Raw genomic sequence first — 21,522 nt, forward strand, 5'->3', positions numbered from 1 at the left:
TCCAGGTCATAGTCATTCCAAAAAAAGTCAAAATCAATCCACTGGACTTTGTTTCCAGGCTTGAAGACGTTTCTCTTCCATCCAGGAAGATTTTTCAATCCAAAATGTCAGAAATAGCGTTTAGTTCCAGGTTTTATCCAGCAGCCCAACAAAGCCTGGTTTTAGTTTAGAAAACATGCAAATAGAAACGGATGAACGGGTCCCCCCCTTTGGAATGGGGGTCGTTTGGCTTCTTTGTTAGCCTGCAATGCCCCATACCTGTCTATGTCTCTGAAAGGGGGGGGGGTCGTTTGGCTTCTTTGTTAGCCTGCAATGCCCCATACCTGCCTATTTCAATCTGAAAAACTCACACAAAGACAAAAGACAATTAGAAGAAATGTTTTGATACGATTAGTTGGTCTTTGGCTCTGAATATTGATAGATATGCATGAATAGGGATTCCCCCCCACCCCCACCCCCCCAGTTGGTGAGACGGTCTGCTGAGCTTTATGGGGAGATCCAGTGGACTGCGTGAGCTGATACTAGAGCTTCACTCAGGGACCTGAAGATGGAAGTCCAGCTGGATAACACAGGATGAGAGAACCTGTCCATGATGAGCAAGCATGGAGCGACAGTGGAGAGGAAAAACTTGGGACCTGTGGCACCATGGCGTTATGTTTTCTTGGGTCCACCCCTAAGGGACTGGGCCCCTTTGGGTTTTGGCCCCATGGGGGTCGGCTTTCGGGTGCTATCATCAGCCCTACCTTGGGTACTCCGGCTTCCTCCCACAGTCCAAAAACAGGACTTTTAGGATAATTGGCTTCCCTTTTTAAGTCTGAGGGTGTGACTGTATGTATTTGTGTCCGTAGAGAGCTGGAGATAGGCACCAGTACTCCTCACCACCCCCGCAGGGATGGATGGAGAAAATGGATGGATGGATGAAGTTTTTTTTATTAAAGTTGTTTTATTTGTTTTATTTGTTGAATGTTTACCTGATTTACCTTTACCTCAGTAGACAGAGAGACATTGGTTCCCTTGGCTGTGGAGGAGTTTGAGAGGACCAGCGTGAAGCTGGACTGGTGACCAGTTATTGACAGGTTAGACCGAGTGGAGAACAGCTCATCTCCTGAGTTCACTCTGTGAGATCCGGCCCACCATGAGATCTGACAAACACAGAGACCATCAGGGAATCTTTGGAGATATACTGGGACTTCTAGTTTCTTCCTCTGCTGTGTGAACTCACAGGCTGTTCAGGACAAATGCCAACTTCCACTCTGTGCTCCAAACGATCCCTGAGGTTCGTCTGAACTTTAGCCAAGAACATGTGGGAGTGACAGGGTCCAGGGGACACTCTGTCCAAATCAATGTATATCTGAAGGCCATGTAGTCCCTGGTTACTTTTCTGAAAGAAAACCAAGATATGAAAAATGTTTTTCTTCCTTCATCAGCCATTAGACGTGCATCTTTGAAGGGAATCACATTAAAGATCAATCAGAATACCTGGTATGTCATCCCTTGTCTGAAGCTCTTGTTGTGCCATGTTACATCTGCAGTTTGTGAATACAAGTTTCCCCCATGACCCACCGATACGCAGCCCCTCCCAGAGGACACCGACGTCTGCAACAGAAGACCTTCACAATATGCTCCACAATAGAGTCCATACCTACAACTGTTAGAGACAGACAAAGGCTCTACCAACCTGCCGAGCTGAAAGCAGCACACACGCCCTGCCAGCATTGGAGTTCAGTTTGTACAGGCTGAGAGAGATGTTGACCGGAACCGCACCGTTCCAGGACAGATGGGTCTACAGGATACACAGGAATGAACTTCTTGAACGTTTGTCTTACAGGCTGCAGAGTTCAGTGTTCAAGTTATTGTGACCTAAGCCATGAAATCCATTTAGACACAAGTGGAACAATGTTCATGCGTGTTTTCTAGCCTCACCAAGAACTTTTATATTATTGCCTGGTTTTATTGATAATGGTTTTAAATCCTTTTTATTTATTTTCTTTGTGCACATAGTTTCACTTATTTAGAAAAACAGTTTTTAACTGAAATATGTTCCACCTGGGGGTCAGATTGTTCTTTAATTGTATTTTGAACGGATGTTATGGTGAATTTATAACATAAGTCTGCAAAGTGCTAGCCTGACGTAGTCCTACTCCATTCTAGTCAGAATGAGTCTGATGCTGCTCCATAGAGCTGTGATTATGGGGCGTGTTTCGAACGAACCAGAAAAAAAATGCCTCTGCACTCAATTGGATAGACCTACAACCAATAAGAGCAACGGAGTGCGTGACGTATGTTAAGCGACGCATAGTGGTTGTCAACAAAAATCAAAGCGTGCAGTTTCACGCCTAGAATAAGAAGATGAGCCTTGATCGCGTTTCTCTGTTCCTATTTTAAAATTAATTTGCTGTCGATATCTTCTAGAACAGACCTAATAGCAGAATCTACTCACCTCAACTCTCCAGCGGCAGCCATTGTTGTTGTCACCCAAGCGCGCTTTGGTCACGTGGTTGATTACGTTACTGTTGATCATCTATCCATCATCGTATAAAGCCCGCCCTGACAATTTGATTGGCCCGCCAGATATTGTGCGAGCATACTTGCGCTACTATTGAGGAATGCCAGACCGACCTTCCTGACCTCAAACGTTGTGGGCGGGACTAAGTTCAGAATGGCACCCAGGCTAGCAAAGTGAAGTGAACCGTTTGACCATAATAGGAGCTCAATTTAAAAAAATTTACTTATTAGTTTTCCTAACACAAAGCCAGCTGGGCAGGTTAACAGAACTTATGACATGCCAAAGGTTACTCGATAAATAAAATAAAGTTAGAACAGAATTTAATTGCATACCATATTTCCCCCCCCTCCCCCCAGTTGGCATTGAATGTAATGTTTTTTCTTTAGACGGAGGAAATCTGAAGGAGCACCAAAAGCAGAAGACCCTGGGCATTGCTCTGCACCTGATGCCTGCTGCTTCTCTTCCTCCGTAGGCCAGGTGACAGAATGCGCAGCGACAGCTGGCTTAGAGCGGAGCAGAACGGATGCTTAAGCTCCATCTTGGTCTCCTTGAAATCCTCAGACTGACTCCATGAACGTAGAACTTGGACCTGCAGCAGAAAAACGGCCCAACGGGAAATAATAAGAATGGAAATAGACTAATGTGGTGTAAAAAATTTTTTATTATTGACTCCAGTTAAATAAACGGAGATCGATGGATTTCACTCAGTCGGCACTTTATTTCATTTATTTATTTTATTAAGAGAGAACGGTTCAGGATGCGGTCCTTATTGCACAGTAATCAACCCTGTTCTACCTGGGCAGCGTTCGTTCCTCCTTACTTATAATAATGGAAAGTAGTCAGATTTAAAACAAGTTACAGACACTTTGGAGAAATAATCTAGTTTATATTGGGAAGAAGGTTTATCTTGTCTACAAACATCCTCACTCAGGCATTGTTTGGCCTTGCAGGTGAAACAGGCTGAGTGAAAAGTTTTATAGTGAGTAAATAGGATAAATTAATATATGAAATTAGAGAAATCTTAATTTTTCGACCACAATTAACTCTTAGACAATGATTACTGTTTTAGAGTTACAGTGCGTTGAACAAGTATTCATTTATCACATTAAATGCTATTGACATTCTATGTAGTAAATACACTTTAAATATTTGTGCAGCACAGAAAGAAAAGCATTTTATTTTTTTAGTTTGATCTTTCTCACCTTCTCTGTTTGGCCGTTTCTCTTCCAGCCCAGTGATATCCTGTCTAGGTTTCCATGTAAAGAACGGTCGTGTAAAACCTCCATGCTGGTAGAGCGGGGAACGCCGCTGATCTGAACTGATGACGGAGAATAATCAGAGATTAACAATCTGCAGCCGTCAATATCATGCTACCAGAAAATAACTTAATTAGATCAGCATTTTATATAGATTAAAATATAGTTTATATTTCACTGAGTCTAACAGAAAGGCTGTTACTAAAGTGCCCTCCATAATTATTTGCACTCTTGATTAAGATCTGAGCGATGACTTCTAAAAAAAAGTCCTTCGTCTTAAACAACATAGAACCCAAATGCAAAAAAAAAAAAAAAAAAAAAAAAAGAGAAAAATCCAACCTTCTCTTTTAGTACATTACTTTGGAAGTAAAAAAATAAATAAATCACACATTTGTCCATGTGTCCCACAACTATTGGCACCCCTGGTGTTAATACTTTGTGCAACCCCCACTTTTCTCCTTTTCCCCTTTTCGGGCACTCAAACAATCCCACCACGTTAAGGTGGCACCTCGCAGGCTGGCTGGGCGCAATTAATTATAAATTAATGCCAAATCTTGACTTTCTTTTTAAACAGTCTTGGTATAATTCCTGCTCTAAGCGGGTCGCTCTGTCTGCTAAAGGCCTGTTTTACAGTTTCTAATTAATCAATTACTGAATTAGTTGGGGGGGGGCAGGACACCATCAGGTCCCTGTTGTTTAACAACCAATAAAATGATGCAGTAATTAGACTGATCATTAAAATAAAACATCTTATGGTAAAGTTTGTGTTTTTAAATTCATAACCTCCAACCAAAGCGGCCATGAATTCTCCTGCTGATCTGTGAATGTGAGAGATTTACCCTTCAGGGTGTGATTGGCCCCCTCCAGGCCAGGAGGGCTGCAGTACAGAGCAGACAGGCTGAACTCATCATTGCCCCACACGGTGGCCTGCTGGAGGGCGTAGCTCCACCTCTGGAGCTCGTAGGACGTTCTGACTGCCATGATCCTGGGAAAAGGCTTTAGCTGCGACACAGAGACACTTCAGCTTTAAGACAATAAAGGAACTTTATGTTCCAAAAGGAGAAGAAACTCAAAATATTCCAAAAAGTTTAAGTTAAAAAACAACCTGCCGAGATATGTTGTTGCTTAGCGATGGGGTAGAGCTGGGATTAGGAAGGAATCGACTCTATTGCTGCGTTGTAGGTTTTTGAGCGCTGAAACATGAGCCCCCCCCCCACCCTAACCCACAGCTACGTCCGTTTGACGGCGTCCAGAAGCCGTTTTATAAATCCAATCTTCAATTCTTTATACTCCATTCATTCAAAAACACATTAACAAATAAAAAACAAAATAACATTTGAAGAAACAAAATTATATTTTATGAAACAAATGTATTTTTGAAAAAAAAGTTTGCATTTTTAAAAACAAATTTACATTTTAGCAAATTCACATTTTAAACAAGTTAGATTTTAGGTGAGAGAAAGTTTCATTTTAGAGAAAAAAAAAATACATTATAGGGAAACAAATTTACATCTAAACAAAATTTGACCGTTCGGAAACACTTGTACAAGTGCAAAGAGAAAACTGCAAGTGGCAAAACACAGTTACATAGCCAAAAACAAATGAACAAAAGACGGCTACACGGAAAGGGAACGTCCCAGTGGCCGGATGTGACGTCACCATTACCCTGACTTGTAGTACAAACAGCTCAATCTGTAGTCCTCCTGCTTCACGTGAAAAGTCAGTGGTGATTTTAGATGGAAAGAATTGCACTGAAGCTGTTTTTCTTAAGTTTACGCTAACCGAACAATGTTTTGCCCTTATTGTGGTCTCTGGAACTTTTACGGACTTTTACGGGACCAGGTGGCAGGACCAATTCGTGGCAGTGGCTGCGTTGCAGCAGTTCCGGTGGTCCTGCCACCTGGTCCGTGACCCGTAAAAGTTCCAGAGACAGTCCGCACGAAGAACAAAATGGTGTAAATTGGCTGAAATTTGCTCCACAATAATAAAATCACTGCTGACTTTTCACGTGAAGCAGGAGGACTACAGATTGAGCTGTTTGTACTACAAGTCAGGGTAATGGTGACGTCACATCCGGCCACTGGGACATTCCCTTTCCGTGTAGCCGTCTTTTGTTCATTTGTTTTTGGCTATGTAACTGTGTTTTGCCGCTTGCAGTTTTCTCTTTGCACTTGTACAAGTGTTTCCGAACGGTCAATTTTTGTTTAGATGTAAATTTGTTTCCCTATAATGTATTTTTTTTTCTCTAAAATGAAACTTTCTCTCACCTAAAATCTAACTTGTTTAAAATGTGAATTTGTTTCCTAAAATGTCAATTTGTTTTTAAAAATTTTAACTTTTTTTTTCAAAAATACATTTGTTTCATAAAATATAATTTTGTTTCTTCAAATGTTATTTTGTTTTTTATTTGTTAATGTGTTTTTGAATTGTAAATGTGTTTTGCACTTCTCAGCCACCGTACTTAGGGTTCACAGATTAAAAGTAATCCAGAATATTCATTATAAAAAGTTCCATGATGAAAAAAATCGCCCATAATGTCCGGAATTTCACATCAGATCAGTTAGCTGGTCATAATAATGCTCAGCATCTTGCTAATATTTACTTCCTAATACTTATTCCCTCGGTTGTTAGCCCACAATGTTTGGTGTGGTTCTTCTTATGACGCGATTTGAGTCAGAGACAGTTGCTGAAGTCTCACAAACTCTCCCGGCCTGTTTTCCAATGACGCACCGAGTATTACGCCTCATAGAGTCCTGCTGTTATTGGTTGAGACCACCTGGGCTGTTTGCAGCCAATTAAATAAGGTTTGAAACAAGGCTAGATATGGCAGAGTTATATAACGCAGAGCCGAGTTACCGACTTGTTTAAGGGGTGACTGGATCAATGTAAGCAGCTTAAAACCGTTTACCAACAACGCTCTGGTAGTTTTGGAGTTTGCACGCTAATTTTGTTTTATTACGATGCCTAAGGCTGGATGTCAGGTTTATTCAATGATGATTATAAAGTTAAGTATGTGCATTTGGAACATTGAAGAAATTAGATGCTTAGCTCTGTTTACTGCAAACTGTCATGCAACGGTGGTAGAAAATAAAAACACAGCTCAGAAAAGGCACTGAGGCTGATTTTAGCTTGAAAAGCTGCAGTTTTACTATTTTTTATAGATTTTTTATGTTATTGTAGGTGTAAAAATGTTAGATTTTGTTTTATGCACTGATTCTGAAAAAAAGTGGAAAATATTTGCTTCATCAATGTTTTGTTGCCATCAAAATGCTTCAGCGTTATTCTGTGGATCAAATAATTGAGTAAAAGCATTTGGAACAACTTGGGAGATGTTTGGAGATGCTGGTGACTCCAAAGGTTCAAAGCCTCGCAGCTCTGGAACTGTTGGAGCTGGAGGTCTGAAATTTCCTGCATTTGTTGCTGACATGATGTAGAACAAATATAATACAATAAATCCTGCCTTTTCTCAAGCATTTCTTTATCACTGCTATTATTTTCGAGTACTACTTTGAGTCATGTCTGAACTGATGCAGCTTAGGTTGTGTTTTACTCACCCAATTTTCATTTATATTTTCAGAAACTAAGAATTGTTCGCTTTCAAATGATGTAACATACATGGACTTACGTTCCTCAGTTATTTGCTTTCCATTTGGGTATGAAAAATAGGTGGAGATTACTTCAAAATGAGGTGGATGTTAAGAGTTAACATAAATAACTTCCTTCAACCACCTTTCATATCACCTTTGTTCGTTATCAAGCAGGTTTTCCTGCTTCAATTTGTATGTTTTCTAAAACCATTACAAGGATTTTGTTGAGCTTTTCTACAAACGCCTTAAACTCAACACTAATCCAGACATTTTAAATTGAAAAAGCTGCCTGGATGGGAAGAGAAACGTCTTCAAAATTAGAAAACAGACCAGTTGTTTTTTTTTTTTTTTTACTATATTTTGGAATGATTATGACCTCATGAACCCAGAATAAATCATTAATTCATACAAATACAGCAGCCGGGTGAAAAGTAAAATACCTTATTATACATTTGATTGGTTTTTGGGATGTGTCTATTTTGAAGTTAAGCCCCCCCTCCCTTAATGGAACAGAAATAATTTATTTACAGTGTGCATTGAAATCAAAGAGATCATCATACCTGTGGCCAGGAGTGTTTGACCTCCAAAGCCTGCCTATATCCCCCCTCTGTGGCTGCCAGCTCCCCCACAGCCCAGAGCTTCCTCCTGCCTGACAACACCTCCAGCATCGCTGCCCCACTGGACTGGGACTGGTTCAACTGGGAAGAGAGGAAGCATGTGACCACCACGCATCTACAACCTCCTGTCTGTCAGAAAGGGGAAAGGAAGCCACCTGAGACCGGAGCCCAAACTGGGAGGGCAGGTAGACCAACATCCGGGGGACGTTGTGGGCCACGTTCAACACCAGCTCCTTTCTAGAAACACAATCAACATCAGCTGGAAGTTTTCAGGTGATGATTTTTATCATCCATAATTTGTAGTATCAGTTATACCCAGTAGGGGCGCTGTTTCCTTGGACAATAAGAGCAAAAGAAGAGCTCAGTTCAGGGTTTACAGCCACGGAACCTCTTAGTTGGGAGTCAGTAATTCTTCCCCAGGACTCCACCTAAAACATGTAGAGATTGTTAGCAGGAAGGAACAACATTTAGGGAATGTTATTTGTGGAGGTTCCTCCATCTTTTCTTCAGTGTTAGTATTTATTTAAAGGTCTTCACACAGTACATTTATAATTTCACTTTTGTGGTGTTAGTTTTGCATTAGGTTGTTTACTATTATGGGTGCACACATTTAGTAAACACCTTTTGTTTATTTGAATTGAATTAACTACTTTTTTTGTTGAGTTGAAGGACTGGCTTAGTGGAGAGGACTGGTTGAAAGGCAAACCAGGAAGTGGGACATACCATCAGGCTGCTGGAAGCAGGGGACTGGATGTTAGAGTCTGCTTCTTTCTCTCCACTTATGGCATAACTGTTAAAGCATTTTTGGTGTTATGTTGTTTTCTTTTGATAGTTGTGTTATAGTCAAAAGGTGTTAGTTTGAATTAGTTATTTATGTTTATGCATTGATCATCTTTGTCTCATCTCCCACCCCTCCTCGTTTGTGTAGGCTAGCCTTTGTGTATAAATTCCCCTGTGTGTTCATTGTGTGAGGTATGCCTTAGTTGATTTCATTTGGGCACATTTTGTTATATTTATTTGAGATTTGATGTAAGTCCTTTTTTTGTGAAGATTATTTTTGGAAAATAAATAGGAAATACTTTTTTATATGCCTTTGTCCTTGTGCCTTACTGGACGGACCACCACATTATTCAACCTAGAAGTTGACATTAATAATACGTTCAGCTGTTAAACCCTGCAGGATCCACTGGCATCTACACATTCCCAAAAGCCTCTGAGTGCCCGGGGTTGATGTTGCTCTTTTAAAATATTACGCTATGACATCACCAGTTGGTTTACAATCTAATCCACTTCAATTCTATTCAGTGTATTTCTATAGCTCCAATTCCCATCATGTCATCTCAGGTCACTTTCCAGTTCACCAGATCATCCAGTCAGATTGATTCAAAGTTTTCTATCTAAGGAAAACCAGCTGATTGCATCGACTCATTGACTCTTCAGCAATCCCTCACACTAAGCATGCTTGTAGCGACAGTGGAGAGGAAAAACTCCCTTTGAACAGGAAGAAACCTCCAGCAGAACCAGGCTCAGTGTGAGCGGCCATCTGCTGAGGCCCACTGGGGTTCAAGGAGACAGAAGCAGACATAGAAAAAGAAGCATAGATACAAAAGGCAACTGTCAACCAGCTCCACAGGCGGCCCCGTCCAGGAAACACACAGCCAGGCAGACGAGCTCCCAGCCAGCTAGCTCGCAGCTAGTTAGCTTACAGCAGTAAGAGCTTCGACTGAAAGATGGGGCGTTTCTCAATGTGCGTTCTTGAGCGTTCTCGTGTGCTCGTGACACGTCATCAGCCTCAGCCCGAGTACCGTTCCAATTCTCGAGAACGCCAGATCGAGAACGCACTAAATCCCCGGATGTTGTTCTCACCCCGCCCTCTTTATCGAGCATGCATCAGAGCAGACTTGTGCGTTCTTCAGACTGACCGCTTCCCCAGAATGCCCCGCGGCCGCAGCTTGATTCCAGACAGCGCTCACAGTGGTAAGTTAAACATTCCCTTTTCTGCTGCTGTTGTTCTTCAAAAGTACGTTTTGAAATCGTTTGAGGCGATAACATTATACATTGAAGCCTCCCTGTGTGGCCTGTTTACAGAGTTAGTGCGAAATGTTAAAAAAAAGTCCGACGTTGAGCGGACCAGCGTGACCAGCAGACCTCCGAGGGTAACCGCAGCTAGGGCTAAATTTACCCCGTCTGTAGTGCACTTCTCTCGGTCTAGTTATGTGTGAACTACCGCTCGTTCTGATGGCGTTTTTTTTGCGGTTCGGTAATTTTTTTAATGTTTTTTAAGCTTTAGAAATTAAAAATATTGTTTTCAAAATATTTTGTGTAGGGAATAAATAGTTTTGACTGTTAAAGAAATGCTAAACAACGTTGCAGGTGATGACGTCACGAGTACGCTTCTGCTCCAATACGCATACGTGCTTGCGTGCTCGCGTTCTCGTCAAGTCTTCATCAGCTCTTTATTTCAGCTCTGCAGAAGTTGAGCTCAGTCCCTTTATTTGTTCAGCAGCTTTAATGCAGCAAATAATTGTCAAAATGTGTGAATTCGGGACATTTGTTCTCCGTTGTGTCTGCTGCTAGTTCTGCTGTTCTTACTAAATGAAATTTAGTCCATTATTCTTTCATTTCACACTTTGATTTCCCCCTTTGGCTCTTTTCTGGGTTAGGGTTACCCTAATGCACCTTCTTATAAGCTGCATGGTTCAAAGCGTGGGAAAAAAGTAGCAGCATATATTCCGGAAAATGCGGTAGTGTATTTTTTTATGTCTCTGTGTAAAATGACTAATTGCATCGTGTGATGGTGTTAAACTGACACTCTTCTCCTGAAGGAGACAGTCGAGATATTTAGACTTTGACCTGGAAGGTGGGGACATTTTCTCCTCGTTCGATGTGCCTCAGTGTGAACCTGGCCTCCTTGGAACCTCCAGGTGCCCCCCAGTCCCCAGCCTCCCCCTCCAGCCAAAACTTCCAGTCCTGATGGTGAACGTCCAACGAAGTGCTCCTCAGAGGACCTAAAGAGAAGTTCACAGCAAGTGGAATCAAAACCAGAATTCTCAGATGCAACATACAGGTACTGGTCATAAAATTAGAATATCATGAAAAAGTAGATTGATTTCAGTAATTCCATTTAAAAAGTGAAACTTGTATATTATATTCATACATTACATACAAACTCATATATTTCAGATGTTTATTTTGTTTAATTTTGATGATTACAAATGACAACAAATGAAAATCTCAAATTCATCATATCAGAAAATTAGAATATTGTGAAAAGGTTCAAAATTGATGGCCCCTGGTGCCACACTCTAATCAGCTAATTAACTCAAACCACCTGCAAAAGCCTTTAAATGGTCTTTCAGTCTAGTTCTATAGGCTACACAATCATGGGGAAGACTGCTGACTTGACAGTTGTCCAAAAGACGACCATCGACACCTTGCACAAGGAGGGCAAGACACAAAAGGTCATCGCTAAAGAGGCTGGCTGTTCACAGAGCTCAGTGTCCAAGCACATTAATAGAGAGGCGAAGGGAAGGAAAAGATGTGGTCGAAAAAAGTGTACAAGCAAGAGAGATAACCGCACCCTGGAGAGGATTGTGAAACAAAACCCATTCAAAAATGTGGGGGAGATTCACAAAGAGTGGACTGCAGCTGGAGTGAGTGCTTCAAGAACCACCACACACAGACGTATGAAAGACATGGGTTTCTGCTGTCGCATTCCTTGTGTCAAGCCACTCTTGAACCACAGACAGCGTCAGAAGCGTCTTGCCTGGGCTAAAGAGAAACAGGACTGGACTGCTGGTGAGTGGTCCAAAGTCATGTTCTCTGATGAAAGTAAATTTTGCATTTCCTTTGGAAATCAAGGTCCCAGAGTCTGGAGGAAAAGAAGAGAGGCACTTCATCCACGTTGCTTGAAGTCCAGTGTAAAGTTTCCACAGTCAGTGATGGTTTGGGGTGCCATGTCATCTGCTGGTGTTGGTCCATTGTGTTTTCTGAGGTCCAGGGTCAACGCAGCCACATACCAGGAAGTTTTAGAGCACTTCATGCTTCCTGCAGCTGACCAACTTTTTGGAGATGCAGATTTCATTTTCCAACAGGACTTGGCACCTGCACACAGTGCCAAAGCTACCAGTACCTGGTTGAAGGACCATGGTATCCCTGTTCTTAATTGGCCAGCAAACTCTCCTGACCTTAACCCCATAGAAAATCTATGGGGTATTGTGAAGAAGAAGATGCAATACACCAGACCCAACAATTCAGAAGAGCTAAAAGCCACTATTAGAGCAACCTGGGCTATCATAACACCTGAGCAGTGCCACAGACTGATCGACTCCATGCCACGCCGCATTGCTGCAGTAATACAGGCCAAAGGACGCCCAACTAAATACTGAGTGCTGTACATGCTCATACTTTTCATGTTCATACTTTTCAGTTGGCCAACATTTCTATAAATCCTTTGTTTTTATTGGTCTTCAGTAATATTCTAATTTTCTGATATGATGAATTTGAGATTTTCATTTGTTGTCATTTGTAATCATCAAAATTAAACAAAATAAACATCTGAAATATATGAGTTTGTATGTAATGTATGAATATAATATACAAGTTTCACTTTTTAAATGGAATTACTGAAATCAATCTACTTTTTCATGATATTCTAATTTTATGACCAGCACCTGTAAATGCTCATCATTGCAATCTATCTTGTTGTCTTTTGATTTTATGTTAGGAAGATAAAAACTAAATTACAGACTTGAACATATTCTCGTTTTTTTATTTGAGTAGAAATTTATCCAAAACCTTTGATAACCTAACAGTGTTATCTAATGGACAGAAATCACATTTAATACATTTAATTTTTCATTTCTGATACAGTTATGATATTATAGCTGTGAGCATCGTCTGATATAAATAATGCAACACAATAAACTCACAATGGACTCACAAGTAGACAGAGATGTGAAAAAGCAGAATTACAGTAAACTATGAAGTCAATATTCTGCCAAAAGTGCACAGGCACAATAAATATAAGGAGTATTTAAAACACACATTCTATTTTATTTCTATAGCTCCAATTCACATCATGTCACTTTATAGATCCACATAAACCAGATCATCCAGTCAGATTGATTCAAAGTTTTCTATCTAAGGAAAACCAGCTGATTGCATCGACTCATTGACTCTTCAGCAATCCCTCACACTAAGCATGCTTGTGACGACAGTGGAGAGGAAAAACTCCATGTAAACCACTCTCCATACACATTTTGACCATTGTATGTTTGCACATTCAGCATCATGAGTGGAATATATCACACTCTGACTTGTTTTCCAGGTTTCTTTCCTTAACGCATGTGGACCTGTTTCCGTGCACTTGTGTCTTTTTTTTTTCTGCTACCGCTGCTTTGACATATCGTTTTCAGCTCCTTTTTTTTACTGCAGACCTACGTTCTGGTGCTGTTCAGGCTATCTCCATCAGGCTATCTCCGGCTGAATTAAGTTCTTTTTTTTCCTGGGGTCCATTTCATGAAGCATTTTTATCAAACTCAGCTCTAAATTGATCTAGCCTAAGGTCAGGAACTCTGAGTTTTCAGGTTCCCAACGGCTGCTATGAATAAATTCAATCAACTCTAACTAGGTCCACTCAGAGTTGAGCGCGTGCGTAACAAGTATGAAAAGCCATTATCAGTGGAGCCCAGATTATACGAGTCACCATGACGACATTAAGGGCTTATTTCACTCAGCTGGAACTAGAGATTTTAATGAATGAATTAAAAAAACATGAGAATCTGTTTAATAGACAAAAAGTTCTACAGCTGCAAAGGAGAGGAAGATGGTGAGGGAGAAGATTGTTGCTCAGGAATGTATTTTTTTATTTTTTAATAAAAAAGTAAATGATAAAAAAAGTGATATCGCTGTATTTAAGTCACTAACTGTCCAGAAGCTCTTTTAAAACACAGCTTCTACTGCTGCACTTTTCTACTGGGCACTTGTTTTCATACGGTTTTATTTCTGGTAGTAAGGAGTTAGCCTGGTGAGACCATCCTGAACTCACGAGCTTTCAAGGTTTCACTCGCAGATCAGTCTGGAGACTCTCCGTTAAAGAAAATTTGGAGCCGTTCACCAAACGAACGTCCAATCAGCGTTGGCTTTGAGGCGGGTTGAGGTGTGACGCAACGAGAAACGCGACCGTTCAGTCTAAAGAACATGGCGGCTTCAGCCGATGAAACTAGCGTTAGCGTGGCTATCGAGCAAGTTCTATCGGAATTACAGAGTATTTCTTCACTGAAAGAAGAGCAAAACACTGCTCTGGAGGCTTTTCTCAGAGGAAAAGATGTTTTTGCTCTTCTCCCGACTGGTTTCGGCAAGAGTTTGATCTATCAATTGGCTCCTCTTCGTCGTCGCTCTGTTAGTACGTCATATGCTTCGTTGATCTGATTGGTTTATTCGGCCCGTCTATCACCAACATAGGCCAATCAGCTAGCCAGGATTTTCGCCCCTTCCCAAAATTACTTCAACGGAAGGTTTCCAGATGGATATGCGGAACAAAGTCAGGTTAGTAAGGAGTAGCTAGCTTAGGCTAGTACTAGCTTAGCATGTCTATGGTTTCTCTCTCAGATGCTACGTTTACAGGAGGCTGTGATGGCCTGTCGACTAAGGCAAATAATTCACAAGCATTATTCATGTTTTTTTCTCAGATGATCTCAGAGAAAAAAAGATTCTTTAAAGAACTTTTCTTAAAAGGATAAAAGGCATTGAAGCCGACACAATGCCCCGACCTTTGAACTGAACAGCTAGAGCGGTGTCCAGCTGGTGCTGCATCCATGTTTGGTTGAGAGCTTGAGGAGAGTAGGACAGGAGGACATCCAGGCGACCATCAGCACCGCTGACATTCAGCCCAGATGTGAGCAGTCTGTGTCCGTCCACGCTGAGCTGAGCCCTGGACCAAATCTGAGACGTTCCTCCCTTAATGGAACAGAGCCCCTTAAAGCGAGCAAAGAAATTATTTTTATTCTTGGCCAATTAATAATAGAATTAGATCAGTGTCTCCACTGAGTAATAAAAACATGTCAACACGAACAGTACTTGTATTTTCCGTGGCAGTCCTTGGCGATGCAGCCATGATGAGCTGTGCCACATGGTTCCCTTTATGTCTGTGAGAGCAGGAAGAGTCTTCAGCTGAAGTCTGAGGCTCATCTGTGGATCTCCACACTGAGACTGGAGGCTGAACGTCTTTATGTCAGCAGAACAAAGCTCTACCTGTAAAACAGTCTGATGTTAGAACGTCCCTCCTCAAGAAAACTCGGTATTTAAAGGAAAAGTCGCTCATATTCAGAATTCAAACTTCTGAAAGTTCTTTAAATCTGAAATGATTCCATCCTGTTCAATAAATGATCAGTGTTTTTAATTCAGAGTCATTTTCATGTGAATGTGCTTTACTGGAGGCATCCATGTTTGTCAAAGAACACTACTGCCACCTACTGGTTAGTGACATTGTCACGGTGCGGTATCGGCTGTTGATCAAGTCCCAGTGCTGTATCTGGTGTTTGTCACAACGCGCTATTATCCAAGTCATCTTGAAAACATTCTTCTTCCAAATGTTGGCTACATATTACGGGTTTTTTCTCTGGCCAGAAGTTCGATGGCAAATCCTCCCTCTTCAAGTTGGCGATCCAACGACCAACCCGTCCGTGGAGGATCAGGAATCAGAAAGGTGGAATAACTCTTTTTTCACATTTACCCGATTTATTCCAGCATCCAGCTGCCATGCACGTGGGCATTGTCAGTTTCACTATAGCTCTGGTGAATTTCAATGGTGAAGTCCTCTGGAAATCTTCAATAATTGTTGTTGATTGCAGATGTGTCTAGTAGTTCCCATTGATTTAGCTTGGAAAGCGGGGAGAATGGCGCTAGGCTTACCGCACCGTGACGTCACTGCTGGAAGATGGCAGGAGGGAGGGGCTACTATATTTGGGCAAAAATGGCCGCTCCCAGACTCTGTGATCGTGACAAAAATTATTATTTTTTTTTTTTACTGATTGACGCTAAATTCATTAAACCACCAGGAACGTATTAGTTTTAGGTTTAAATAATGATCCATTGATTATTCCGTTCTGAGCGGACGTTTCCTTTCAGCCATAAACCTGTCTCTCACCTTGATGCTGCTGTTTTCAGGGATTCCCAGTTTTTTCAGGTAATTTACCACATGCTTAAATTGACCCTGCAACCGCACGCCCTCAGATGTTTTTTCCATTTTCAGCTCTTGGGACAACTGTAGAACAACAGCATTTAAACAAAAAGAAAAACTACATTTAGACTCATAGCTATGTGTTTAACGGATTCATAAAAAGAAAACAAATGCAACAAAAGAAATCGTACTATTATTATTCTATGTACAGTAGTTGGCAAAAACACACTGCAGACCTTAATGCTCATTTGCAATTTTTGTGTGAAATATTTATTTCAATTTTTGCAATTTGTACACTCACCGGCCACTTTATTAGGTACACCTGTCCAACTGCTCGTTAACACTTAATTTCTAAGCAGCCAATCACATGGCGGCAACTCAGTGCATTTAGGCATGTAGACATGGTCAAGACAATCTCCTGCAGTTCAAAGCGAGCATCAGTATGGGGAAGAAAGGTGATTTGAGTGACTTTGAACGTGGCATGATTGTTGGTGCCAGAAGGGCTGGTCTGAGTATTTCAGAAACTGCTGATCTACTGGGATTTTCACGCACAACCATCTCTAGGGTTTACAGAGAATGGTCCGAAAAAGAAAAAACATCCAGTGAGCGGCAGTTCTGTGGGCGGAAATGCCTTGTTGATGCCAGAGGTCAGAGGAGAATGGCCAGACTGGTTGGAGCTGATAGAAGGGCAACAGTGACTCAAATAACCACCCGTTACAACCAAGGTGGGCAGAAGAGCATCTCTGAACGCACAGTACGTGGAACTTTGAGGCAGATGGGCTACAGCAGCAGAAGACCACACCGGGTGCCACTCCTTTCAGCTAAGAACAGGAAACTGAGGCTACAATTTGCACAAGCTCATGGAAATTGGACAATAGAAGATTGGAAAAACGTTGCCTGGTCTGATGAGTCTCGATTTCTGCTGCGACATTCGGATGGTAGGGTCAGAATTTGGCGTCTACAACATGAAAGCATGGATCCATCCTGCCTTGTATCAACGGTTCAGGCTGGTGGTGGTGGTGTCATGGTGTGGGGAATATTTTCTTGGCGCTCTTTGGGCCCCTTGGTACCAATTGAGCATCGTTGCAACGCCACAGCCTACCTGAGTATTGTTGCTTACCATGTCCATCCCTTTATGACCACAATGTACCCAACTTCTGATGGCTACTTTCAGCAGGATAATGCGCCATGTCATAAAGCTGGAATCATCTCAGACTGGTTTCTTGAACATGACAATGAGTTCACTGTACTCAAATGGCCTCCACAGTCACCAGATCTCAATCCAATAGAGCATCTTTGGGATGTGGTGGAACGGGAGATCGCATCATGGATGTGCAGCCGACAAATCTGCGGCAACTGTGTGATGCCATCATGTCAATATGGACCAAACTCCCTGAGGAATGCTTCCAGCACCTTGTTGAATCTATGCCACCAAGAATTAGGGCAGTTCTGAAGGCAAAAGGGGGTCCAACCCGTTACTAGCATGGGGTACCTAATAAAGTGGCCGGTGAGTGTATATGATCTCCTGTGTGAATTGCATTCTTACAGCTTAATTGTCCCGCATGCGCAGTAGAGGATGCAATGACATCACAAGCCAGCATGCTCTGGAGCGCATCTAGCGACCTTTCCCAACCTTAAAAACTCAATCTTTTTAAGATGGTTAAAAAAAAAAAAAGACTGCTCTCCGCATTATCTTCGCACTTCTGCGTAGCCAGAAGCAGAATAGTGACCTTTGTTGAGTATTAATGCCGTTCAGGTCGGATGAATACGATCTGACCGTTCAGACGCAGGTCGCATTTGAAAAGATCAGATTCGTATCGGATTCAGGACCACAGAGCCAAGTGGCCTGGATCGCATTGGAAAAAATCGGATCTGTTGTTCAGACTGCCATTAAAAGATCCGATCCAGGTCGCATATGGGCAAAAAATTATTTACCGGACTTATCGCTTGGTATTCCGTCCTGTTGTGCCTGGGCAGAGTGTGTTTCCTTCATTTACAAATAACGGAAAGTAGTCAGAGTCAAAACTAATTACAGACACTTTGGATAAACAGTAACATGTTATGAATATGTCTGCTCTACAAACACCCTCACTGACGCATTGTGTTGCCTTGCAGGTGAAACAGACTGAATGAAAAATGTTATAGTGAGTAAATAGCATAAATTAATATATGAAGTTAGAGAAATCTAAACTTTCCAACCACCGGTGGCTTCAGGCTGCTGTGTGAACGTAGCCTTAAAGACTTCATTCAGGAATCAAATGATCGATATTCTTCACTGCTTTGCTTCAATTGGTTTGATCTTGCATTTCTTTCCTGAAGGTCGAAAGTCAACGATTCCACAGGAGGAAGATCAACCAGAACAATCCAACACCTTCATTAGTTTGTCTTTTAGCCATTCTGTTGAAGATTTGCTGCCATGTTTGGGATGACTGGTGATGACCCAGTTGGAAGTTTTGGCTATATTTTCATTTTTTTTCTTCTAAAACAAGCCAAGTCTAATGGCGTCACGTTTATTTCAAAAGGCCTGCGAGCAAAATAAACAAACTTGCATGTATGTTAAACTACTTCTGTGCCTTGTTTATTATCTACCACCACATGCGTGAGAAACTGCTGCTCCGGGAGGAGAAAATCGCTCCTCCCATGCGCACTCAGGATCGTGCTCAGGATCTCACCGCGCACGATTTTCCATCCAGCAGCCATGCTCGAGGATTGCTGCGCTCTCAAAAACATCTCTGGCCTCGGACTGATTTTCAAAATGTGTTTTTAAAGGTTGGGGCGGAGACAATCCTCTTCTGTAAGCATCCTCCTGATTGGGCCTTGCAGACACCATCACACAGGAAGTAGTGTCAGGAAGCCTTTGACTGACGCTTACCCCACATACCGCAAACACTGGAAAAGCCTACGCCACTGTCCCGCCCCCAGCCGCCATCTTCACTTATGGATGTCAAGCTGTCAGTCAAAGGCTTCCAGACACTACTTCCTTGAATCCAAGCCAGGTTTCAAGAGCATTCTGTAGTCTCCTCATAGCTGAGACACTAGAAGCAAATGACTTTATTCTGCTTTAAAACTTTATTGATATAAATTCTGAGAAATATTTCATTGCTGGATTTGCACAGACATCTGTTTAGGTGAACATTTTTAAGTATGCATTATAGAGTTAATTTACCTTTTTAGTTCCTGCACTGCTGTGGACTTCAAATGAGTATGAATCCTTCTCATGATTCACAGACTTTATATGAAGTGAACCCTTGGTGGGAAGGCCAAATTTCTTCAGCAGCGGCATTGAATGGTTTAGATGAAGAAATGCTTCCTTTTGACCCTGCAGCAGCAGAAAAGCACAGCATTACCCCATTTACACTAGCCGTCTGAAACCATGCAGAGAATGAATGGTCCGAGCACAGTAACCGAGGTAACTGTTGAGTGTAAATGGAACGCAACTGAACCGGATCGTGCCAGAAACAACCGAACCGCTCTAGACCTAGTACTAGTTCATCAGTAGGGCTCGGTGTGGTTCATCTGTGGTTCTCTGATAACAAAGAGCTCATGAGCAGACCGCCTCATCGTCGGCCTGCCCAGTCAAACGCCAAATGAATGGGACTTTACTCCCCTTCAACTCCCAGCCAAATCCCCTCCAACGTCCAGCCACTTTCCTACTCCTCGGTGTGAATTTTTTTTTACTCTGACTCCACCCTTTCACTGAATTACAGGGTCTGACCAGGAGATGGCGCTTCTCTTTAGATCTTAATGTCCAGAAATCATGACTACAGAATATTTTAGTACCAAGATTGATGTTAAAAAGGAATTAAAGGAGACCAACCAAGGGCCAACCAAGGACCGGCCAAGGGCCAGCCAAGGGCCAACCAAGGGCCAACCAAGGACCAGCCAAGGGGCAACCAAGGAAAGTGGGGAAACTGTGAATGGCTAGTACTGTATAGCTGAGGTGGCTCTTGCATCTGTTCCAAATGCCTCCTGGTCTCCTCTCTCTGGAGGTGTTCCAGGCATGTCCTATTGCAGTGGTTCTCAAACTTTTTCTGTCATTCCCCACTTTGGACAAGGGGGAATTTTCAAGCCCCGCCTGTCCCCATCGCCCCAACACAATGCTAATGAAATATGAAACAATCTTAAAATGTTCCAATTTTATTGAAGTAACAAGTAGTATCTAAATACAAACTATCTACATCAAATAACAGCAAGCTCAAAAATAAAGAAAATAAAAATGCAGCTGTGTCAAAATTTGTATCAAGCTCAAAGATAGAAAAAATTAAAGTGCCACTCTGCAATCTGTTAATAAAAGAAAATAAGTGAAATCCATCTGGCAATACAGGTCTATTTATCCCTGCATTAGTGGCTTCAATGAGCCTGTTTTGCATTGCACAGTTTCTCAAAACGGGGTTGCAGGCTTGATACTGCCACTCTCAAGTCATGCTTTGTTTTCAGTGAAGCAGCAGCTGAAAAGCCCATCTCACAGAGATATGATGTGGCAAAGGGAAGAAGAATGCACACAGCACACATAGTGGGGGAGAACGGGGTTGGGAGGGAGGAGGCGCCCCACGGCAGCAGGACAAGAAAAGGAACGATACGTGCTTTCCCGTAACCCCCAGATTCCACATACTCCGTCAGCGCTCCGCTCCGCTCCGCCCCGCTGACGTACGTCGTGCGGAGCGCTTGTCTTTCATGGAAATCAATGAGAGCTGTTCCACATCCACCGCTACTCCTCCGCACGTCTCCGTCCACGTACGTCTTCTCCGTCCGTCACCGACAAATTACGGAGCCGAGCTATTTTTTGCTCCGCTCCGGTCCGGCCAGGTCAAGATCCGCAATTGCAATCGCACCAAACAGGAAAAAGAACCTCGACAAATTCCGGTTCGTCAAATTAAAATATAGTAGCAACAGATTGGTGACTAGAAATTATAGCACAATTCTTATAAATATCTAAAAAATAAAAAAAACTAACACCGTTTATTTAAATGATTGGATCCAAACTATTGGTTATTCACCAACCAGGAAGCAGATTTCTCATCTCCATTAAAATATTTATTTTATACCGAGGGACTTAAAGTTTAATCAAATCCATTCAAAAGAAACTTCTTATTACATGAATGAAAAGAGATGCTGAGTTGTAGAGAACAAGTTCATAAAAAAAAAAAAGCAGTTTTGAATTATCCTTATCTCTGTTACAAAAATCTACAAAAAAAAATATATATATATATATATATATATTTGGGCAGAAACTGAACATATGCTGGATGATGGTGGGATTTTTTTAATATGTCATACTAAATTAAGCGCTCACAGGGTTCATACAGGAATGAGTGACTCTAATTTAATGCTATTTTAATGCTATTTGAAATGATTTTAATGCCATCAACAAGAA

The 21,522-nt window shown here is 41.8% G+C and overlaps 1 protein-coding gene across 1 annotated transcript in view; it reads right to left on the bottom strand.

Moving 5' to 3' along the window:
- LOC119774538 overlaps positions 1 to 21,522 on the bottom strand; it is a 55,990-nt gene that overhangs the window by 8,283 nt on the left and 26,185 nt on the right. Inside the window, exons 18-32 of the mRNA XM_038272067.1 lie at positions 19,315 to 19,467; positions 16,116 to 16,232; positions 15,047 to 15,220; positions 14,740 to 14,944; positions 10,820 to 10,974; positions 8,282 to 8,394; positions 8,122 to 8,203; positions 7,910 to 8,047; positions 4,602 to 4,764; positions 3,709 to 3,824; positions 2,949 to 3,095; positions 1,679 to 1,783; positions 1,480 to 1,596; positions 1,223 to 1,381; positions 987 to 1,142 (exon numbers count right to left, since the gene is read on the bottom strand). Coding sequence (XP_038127995.1) covers positions 987 to 1,142; positions 1,223 to 1,381; positions 1,480 to 1,596; positions 1,679 to 1,783; positions 2,949 to 3,095; positions 3,709 to 3,824; positions 4,602 to 4,764; positions 7,910 to 8,047; positions 8,122 to 8,203; positions 8,282 to 8,394; positions 10,820 to 10,974; positions 14,740 to 14,944; positions 15,047 to 15,220; positions 16,116 to 16,232; positions 19,315 to 19,467 — 2,100 coding nt within the window. The remainder of the gene's footprint in view (positions 1 to 986; positions 1,143 to 1,222; positions 1,382 to 1,479; positions 1,597 to 1,678; positions 1,784 to 2,948; positions 3,096 to 3,708; positions 3,825 to 4,601; positions 4,765 to 7,909; positions 8,048 to 8,121; positions 8,204 to 8,281; positions 8,395 to 10,819; positions 10,975 to 14,739; positions 14,945 to 15,046; positions 15,221 to 16,115; positions 16,233 to 19,314; positions 19,468 to 21,522) is intronic.

The sequence above is a fragment of the Cyprinodon tularosa genome, unplaced genomic scaffold, assembly GCF_016077235.1.
Source record: "Cyprinodon tularosa strain WSP-4 unplaced genomic scaffold, ASM1607723v1 ctg816, whole genome shotgun sequence".
Lineage (NCBI taxonomy): Eukaryota > Metazoa > Chordata > Actinopteri > Cyprinodontiformes > Cyprinodontidae > Cyprinodon > Cyprinodon tularosa.